The sequence below is a fragment of the Terrapene carolina genome, unplaced genomic scaffold (genome assembly GCF_002925995.2).
Source record: "Terrapene carolina triunguis isolate 2854851 unplaced genomic scaffold, T_m_triunguis-2.0 Scaffold69, whole genome shotgun sequence".
NCBI classification, from domain to species: Eukaryota; Metazoa; Chordata; order Testudines; family Emydidae; genus Terrapene; species Terrapene triunguis.
Window position 1 is genome coordinate 27,629,953 of NW_020664420.1, and position 8,499 is coordinate 27,638,451.

The 8,499-nt window shown below is 39.1% G+C and overlaps 1 protein-coding gene across 1 annotated transcript in view; it reads left to right on the forward strand.

Annotated features, from left to right (window-relative positions):
• The window catches only part of IL31RA (interleukin 31 receptor A), a 74,558-nt gene extending 67,595 nt beyond the window's left edge, over positions 1 to 6,963 (forward strand). Inside the window, 4 exon segments of the mRNA XM_026649097.2 lie at positions 2,090 to 2,168; positions 3,571 to 4,027; positions 4,030 to 4,101; positions 4,104 to 6,963. Of these exon segments, the coding sequence (XP_026504882.1) occupies positions 2,090 to 2,168; positions 3,571 to 4,027; positions 4,030 to 4,101; positions 4,104 to 4,201 (706 nt within the window). The 3' untranslated portion in view covers positions 4,202 to 6,963.
• Positions 6,964 to 8,499: the final 1,536 nt, after the last annotated feature.

Below are 8,499 nucleotides of genomic sequence, written 5' to 3' on the forward strand. Positions count from 1 at the left end.
GATGAGGATGTCATTAAGAGCACAGAAGAGAGTCTCTCTACTGTCATATTTGGTGCCTGCCCCAACCCTGGCCTGGACCAGAATTACAAGGAAAGAGGGGCTTTGCACCTGAAGTCCTGGGCTGGAACATGCTCAGTTGCTCTGTGGTGCATGCGCAGTCTGGTCACATGTAGATGCTGTGAGGTGTGGCGCATCCTCTCTGATGACAAAATCTTTGGAGACTTTAGCTACTAAACCATTAGAAGTCTCTACTGAGCATGTGCAAACTGATTTTTTTTAATGGTTACAATTTAGCCAAATTTGGGCAGATTTTCATATGAAGAGCACAAAAGAGCATAAAGGCCACCCCTGGCAAAAATTTCAAGTCCCTGCTCCAAAGCACAGGATTCCTACAACTTCACAAAGAAATGGTCCTAAGACTTAACACTGCAAAACAACGTATTTTCCTCTAAACTTATTGTCAGAAAAGGCTGAGCTGTTTAGGTTGAAACTTAAAAATCTGCCTAAGGCAGACACTTAATGTAGAAAATTTCAGCCCCCAAATATTAAAATTTGTTAAAGTTATATGTGATTGAAAACATGGTCTTAAAATAGGAGGCTTTGAGTAATGTTAGTAGGTAGCAATTCCAGCTCCACTTATAGTATCCACTGTAACATAGCTTATATAGCCTCAATGCTGTTGTATTCTCTTGTCTTTTATATTTGTCACTCTCTCTTAATATGTTTATGAAGAACTAGGCCCTGAGCCTGCAAAAACCTAAATACTTGCATAACTTTATTCATATGTATAGTCCATAGGCTTCAAAGGTACTACTCATGTGAGTAAAGTTATGCACACATGTAAATAATTGTGGGTTCAAGGATATAATTGGTACTGGCAGCAATTCTGTTTATCTTTAAAGCATTCACAAAGCTAATTTTGGTTACTAATTTTTATTAAAGTTGTTAATGCACTTTTTTATATATAAATACAGGAATTGGCTCTGCCCTATTTTGGCTGGGAGATCCTACTGTTCAGGTTGTGTTCCCATGTAAATTCTAATTTTAAACTTTTTTCTGACTGCCACAGTCTGCTGACTATTGATTTGGAGACAGTGTCTTGAATGCAGTCAGTCTTTTCTGTGAAATAGGCTGATAATTATGTTGCAGCTAAAACAAAACAAAGGGCATATTTTTGCTGCAGAGTTAACTCAAATGTCATCCACACACACAAACCCTTCACTCGAGTTGGCTTGCCTCTCAGGGGTATTGGTAAGGCTATGATTTTGGCACCGGTATTTTTAATAAAAGGCATGAAGAGGACATGGGCAATAAACAATAAATCACAGAAATGTACACACAGTAATGTAGTTTTCACTACATCAGGACAATTGCCTGGTGCCCCACACCACAGGGGACCCCATGAAGCTAAGTTAAGGGTGCTGGGGCTCAGGCGTCAGCTGAAGCCAAAGCCTGAGCCCTGCCACCCGAGGCTGAAGCCAAAGCCCAAGCCTTGCACAGAATCCGTGACAGAATCGTAGCCTTAGGTATCGGCTTCAGCTCAAGTCAGCACAACTCATCAGCTGCTAATAAAACCACAGTGTGGAGTTCCTGTATTGTTCTGCACTGCGGCTGCTGTCACTTGAGCTAGGTTAACTCAAGAGGAGTTAAGTTAACTTTACAACGAGGACATACTCTAAAAAATAACCCAGACACTCTTCATTCCAAGCCTAATTTAGGCATGTCGTAATAAAAATTTGGCTTATGTAGCTTGAATAGTTACAATTGCAGCTTTATTTTCTGTATTTAATGGTAAACATTGGTTTAAACCAAAAACTCCGGTCCCAGGTAACACATTGCTATTGCTTTTAAACAATTTTTCTCTAACCCATGAGAATTGACTTGAGGGAAAGCAGTTCCCCATATTATAATAATTAGATAATGAATACAGGGAAAGGACTTCCCTTGATAAATGTTTGCCATTCTATTCCTGGTTAAACATTTTCTGTATTTAATCCATTCATGTACTGGTACAGTGTTCCTATGGCATTCATCATGTCAGTCATCTAATTCCTACATCAAAAGGCCAAATCTCCTTTCTGAATTGCAGGTTGAAAAAGGTTTGCTGGCCTGATATACCAAATCCTGCAGAGAGCATTGCTATGGAGTGGCCTACTGACATGCTTAAGGTAAGATCACATTGCTGTTAAGAAAAACAAATATGTGATGTGAGTAAATTTTCTGATAAACAATTGAATCATGATGGCCTAGATTCATTAAATCAGTGACGATTATAATGATGCTCTTTCAGGGATGAATTTGACCAAATGTAACCTTCTTTTATAGATACCTCCATAAGCACCTATATTTACTACTTTTTATACAGATGATATGTTGTACTCCTGTTGTTCATTTTCCCCAACTTGTCTTGAATGAGATGAGTTTCTGCCTGTGGTGGGGCCTATGTTCCAGATGCTCATCTATCTGCCCAGTTAAGTGGGCAGTCATCTCTAAAGTAATTCACCCATTCTCATTAGATTACAACATATCTTAAGAGATTACATCCTAAAATATGAGTCAGAGTAGCATGTTTAAAATTATAGCATTTATTACTCTTTTTTACAAGACAAAATTCATATGGAATAGGTGTAAACAAAACCATATTTACAAAAACTGACAGATGTTTATACTTTTGGGAAGTTTTGTTGCAGAGAAAGATAAACTTAACAAAAACTGACAAACGCCCTTGAAAAATGTCCTAGCCTGACCCATCACAGGAGATGACAGGTATGCAGGAGTCTGTATTCCTGTCTCTGAGAGGGTCTGAGTGTGCTTCTCTGTCACCCTTAGTTCTCAGTTTTCAATTTCCCAGGCCCCCTCTCAGCTTTCCTGTGGAGGACTAAGATAAAGGTTCTTCTCTGAGTGCCTGTCATTGTGTATTTTTCTTTTGGTGCACATGTGCTTGAGATCGGAATCTTTTGGCCATCAGTGTCCATTGAGCTATGTCTGTGCCTTGCTTATGCTCAGCCCCCACCTTCCCCACCCAATGGCATACAGAGCAGAGTGAGTCCAACTGACCTGTTCCTTCTTAGTGCCTATCATATTATCGTATCATATCTTCAGTTTTGTCACTGAATCCATTTTCATTTATTGAAATCTAATAGAGTTGGACAGATGTCACTAAAAGTGTAATTTAAAGACAATGGGGTTGTGGCTATAACTCAGGGAAAATTTTGCCTGTAGAATTTAATGGTCATCATATGCAAAATGAAAATACTCTAACGTGATTCCTGGCACAGTTAGAGTTTGAAGGGCTTGTCAGTTAGAAAACAGTCATTTTACTAGTAAACTGAGAAAATTTCATATGGATTCATTGAGACAATAAATATGGAGCTTTACATTGCCATTTTCATAGTCATTTTTCAGAAAACTGTATTTCAGGAGAAATGCATATCAAGGTTTCATTAAGTGGTTCTTAAACATACAGACTTGAACAGAGCTGAAGTGGTGGGGGTGTTTTTAAAAGATCTTTGCAATGTATCTTCCTTTGTACTGATGTAAGTCTCAAGTGTTTCCTTTTTGTACTGACAGAATAATTTGCCTCTGAAGGAAGTACAATCTGAGGATGGGACAGTAGATCCTGAAGGCATCTGTGTTTTGGAATCATGCTTTCCTGCTGAAGACCACACTGCATTATTAGTAAAGAGTCATGAGAACTATGATTCTAAACATACAAATGTTTGTAAAAAGGACATGGGTAATGGACATAAAAAGATTTTGTATGGTGAAGAATATGAAGTTGTAAAACCACTATTACCATCAATTCCATATATAGTTACAGAACAAGACTTCAGGAGTCAAATGCTGCTTTCAGCTTTGATGCCTACCAGGAGAATCCAACATCAGCATCTAGAAATATCAAAAGAGGGCTTATGTGAGTTCCTGCATTCTTCAGTTGAGAATTCCAAAGAGAATGAAAAGGAGGAAGTTTTAGAACACACAGATTTCAAAGAAGAAACTAAAATCAATCCATATCTGAAGAATTCTTTAATACAAGGGAATTTCTAATTTCTGAGAATTTGCCAGAATACAATAAGGAAGCCAAAAACCAATTGCTTGTATTAGCCCTTTCCAGCGAAACACTATAGGGCAACCATATGTGACACTGGACATGTTTGGACTGACCACAGCTAATCAGTGCATACCTGCAAAGTCATTTTGAGGTATTGTACTGTCCCGCTGGTCTGCTGCTTTCTCGTTGAGGGAGTGTTGCCTTCCATACATACATGCATTCAAGTTCTCTTAGCATCACTTACTTGACTGAAAACTACCAGTTTGTTTGAACTACTTTGAAGGAATTAATGCATTTCATCATCTGTTAATTTTGACTTCATATTATTGTTCTCTTTAACAGATAGACATAGAGAAATATGCAGTAGTAAGGCACTTAATTCTTCTTATCCCTCCACTTCCAGTTTATTAAAACAAATTTATCTTTACCATGACAGCATCCATCAGTGCAAGCAGGATGCTGATTTCCTTCTTGACAGTCTCTTTCCGAAGCTGGCTGTTGCAAAGGCCGTGCATGCTTACTCAAACCTAGCCAGGATCTTCAAATCCCTTCCTTTCTTCTTTCTTAAAGTTACAAGAAATAGAACTTCTCTTTTCCCTTTCTTCCTTCCCTTATCTTCTGTTTTCAATTCTATTTGTAGTGTTCCTGCTATTTGTCAAGTAATTGGAGGCTTTGCTGTTCCTCTAGCCACTTCAGTCATCTGGTTTGGATATTATGCTTTCTGTCTGTGTCTACAAGATTTTGTCTGTGGCCATAGATTTGGTTGGATTCTCTGTCACGCTCCTGTTTCATTTTCTCTTGGTTTTATCTTCTGTATTTTACTCTGTTTTTCATTTCTCCTGTTTATTTGTCACTCATTGTCACTCTGTGTGCCCCATCCTATCATCTTACTCCTTTGTCACTGTAGATCTCTCCTGGCCCTCCAGCTGCTTCTCCAGTTGATGTGTTGACTTCCTTGACTGAAATGGCTTAACTGAACACAGCCTCTTATGTAGAAAAGTGCATCGAATCTATATTTAAGGCAGTGCTTCTCCTCTAACTAAAGGAAAATGCTGAATTGAACTGAGTAGTCAAAGGAGACCCTTGAAGATTATCGCATTAAACCTAGAATTTCTGGAAATTACACTTGGAAATCCTAGAATCTTTTTTGAGCATGCCATCTTTAGAAGTGTCTAGGCAAGTAGGACTTAGTCCTGACCTCAATTTTGCAGTATATAACTTCATTGAGTTCAGTAGTTACTCTTGAAATGAGATCAGAATCAGTCCCATAGAGAATTCTGATGATAATTAGATGATTTGCAAAAACATTTAAAAATGACAAATCAACATAAGCAAACCTATTGAGCGTGGAAGAGGGAAACTCTTGTGGTTACAGCAGAGACATATTAATAATCAAAAGAAAAAAAATGTTCATAAGGGGACTGGTTCTTTATAGACCAGAAAAATTGAATCAAAAAGTCTGTTAGAATAAAGGCCAAGCTGCCTTCTATATTTGTATAGATCCAAGCACACTGACAGAGCTCAGTAAAAAATATTAAAACTTAAAATGACAAGTGTTCAAGTCCCCATTCACCGTTTGGGCAGCCGGGCCTAATGAGATACGTGACTTGTCCTTTGATTATTTTCAAAATAATATTAACCATTTTTATTTTCTTTGAATTTTATCCCAATAGCACAACAAAGATGACTGAGCGTATGTCTACACTGCGGCTAAGTGTGTTCCTCCCGGCCCAGGCGGACAGACAGACATGTGCTAGATCTCCTTGAGCTATCACGCTAAAAATAGCTGCGTGGATGTAGCGGCATGGGCTAGTCACCTGAGTAAAGACCCAAGGGGTTGGGTGGGCTTGTACTTGGGTGGCTATCCTGTGCTGCAATGTCCACACTGCTATTTTTAGCATGCTAGCTCAAGCAGAGCTAGTGTGTGTCTGTCTACCTGGGCTGGGAGGCATGCTCCCAGCTGCAGTGAGGATAAATTCTAAATGGTGCCAGGGACTGATAATGGGCTATTAAGCCATTAATTTTGAAATGAGTTAATTGAATGTAGCCCACATTATCAGTACCCAGACGTTGTTACAATGTGAAAAGGGTTGGGAGACCAATGTGAAATGAATTGTTGGTCTGCTGGCTTCCAGAATTTGCATTAATTGGCATCCTAAGACTAGGACTCCCAGGCTTTACAGTAATCATCATAATCCTCATCCTTGCTGGCATTCTTGGTCTGGGGTACTGAATGTGCATGGAGAGTCCACTTAATCCTCTTACTCTTAGGGATGATCCCTCCAAATCAGAGCTGAGGCTGCTTATTGAGACTGTGGGAAGGGGTGCGTTGCCTGTTGAGTATTCTTAATGAATACTAACATTTATCATTTAAAAAAAACGTTGAAAACATATTCCTGCAAACAGCAAATTGCCTAGAAAGTTGCTCAAACTTATTCAGTGCGAATGCAGAGCTTGTCCCCTGGACCATCCTCCCTCCCATTGACTATCAAATAGTATCATTGTGGCATCTGTATCAATTGTTTACATGGAGAAGTGATATTAGGGACGTATTAATGCAATTTAGCTGCTGGAAATAAGGAGACATAAACATGTGACCAGCTTTCTGTAAACCACCAGTAAGTGCTTCACAGATCAACATTGGTTCATGGATCAATTAGAGAAACTGGTCTAAAACATAGGACAGTCTACACTATAATCTTTATTAAATACTGGACTGCATGTACTGCATGAACAAGATCAATAATCTGCAACCCTTTCCAAACAGTCAAATACTTGTGTATAAAAAAGCCAAGTGACCGCAGTCACACAACTATCATATCTAATGCACTATTTAAATCAGATTTTTTTCATTTAGTTTTGAATGCATCTGCTCTGTATCGGTTCTTTAAAAAATAAATCAGTAAAAATGTTATGGCAATAGTGGGGTTTTTGTGTTTGGTTTGTTATTTTTACTGTTAGAGCATGTGAATACAAATCCTTAAATTTTCTAAGCAATGAGAAGTGAGGAAGGATGGGTTTTAGTGAGAAAGGCACAGGACTGGGAATTAGGAGATCAGGGTTCTTCTTTTCCTGGCTCTGTCCCCCTTTCTGTGTAATCTTGGATGAGTCTCTCTATACCTCAGTTTCCTCCTCTGTAAAATGCCTATTTGTCAAATGTGTAGCGAGACTAAAATTTAAAGCACATTTTGATCCTTGGATAAAAAGTGCTAAGTCAAATATAAAGTAGCATTAATTTCAAATGAGAAATGTAGTTGTACTGATGTTTTTTGAGGATCCAGGTTTTAGTGGTGGGACATATAAATTTGAATTAAGTGTCTCCAGTTCCTTCAGTTATTCTGGGAGACCTAACTTAGTCCCTACTGGTTAATGTACCATTCACAGGCAATCTGGATAGAAGGAAGGAATTTTTTAATTGCGGACTCAGTAGTTGCAGAATGATAGTCAAGTATGCATTTGGCTGTCTGAAAGGAAGATGGTGCTACTTGTGTAATAGTTTGGAAGCACCAGAAAAAAACATGCCAACCATTATATCACTGTGTTGTATTCTGCACAATATTCGTGAGAATAAGGGGGAAAGCCTTACTGCTGGGTGGGAGGTGGAGATCCAGATATTTGCTCAGTGGTAAAAACAGCAGATGTCCCATAGTAAATGGAAACACATGGGGAAATATTGTTACGGATGCCTATTGTTCTTATTTTGAGTCTCATTCCTGAAAATGTGTGACTGTACAATCAGCCATTAGCTCGTGGAGGGGGGATTTGGGTTCACTCTGTGCAGTGCTTATGGGTGATGCAAGTGTGGTCTTGTTCAAGTACTTTTTAAAAATCCTGTACATTATTTTAACTTTGTTTAAAGTAGTTTCTGACTTTCATGCAGTAATGAGTCATAGTGTATGAATTTTAAATTTTTTTATTATGAAACAACAGTAATGTAACAGACCAAAAATAAAGTTGTTATAGAACCAATACTAAAACAACTTGTAGTCGAACATACATTTAAGAAAACAATAGTGCAGCTAAAATTGAAGATGCAATGCAGGGCAGAACAACAGTTAAAGGGTGGAGAGCCTGAAAGTCACAGGGAGTACGTGCCTTGGTTCTGCCTCTTGTTGTTCACAGGACTTCTGGGATTGAGTGCACAGTGCAAAGTTATCAGGGGTGCTGGGGTCCCTCCCAGGTGCAACTGTCCTCTGTGCCCAGAGGTTGACTCTACAAGGAGAATGGCCTCTGGGACCACTGCTGCAGGGGTAGATTGGGGAGGAATTGCGGGGTGGTCCCAATATTGTATTGTTGAGGGGCTGAAGAACATGGCTGGGTCCTAGTACACAGGGCTGCAGTGCCTGCTGTCCTAGCATCAGCCTGTGATGAAGCAATGAATTTTGGCTTGATATAGCCTCCATGAGCTGTCTCTGTATCTCCCTGTCCATTTCCAAGCTCTCTTTGGG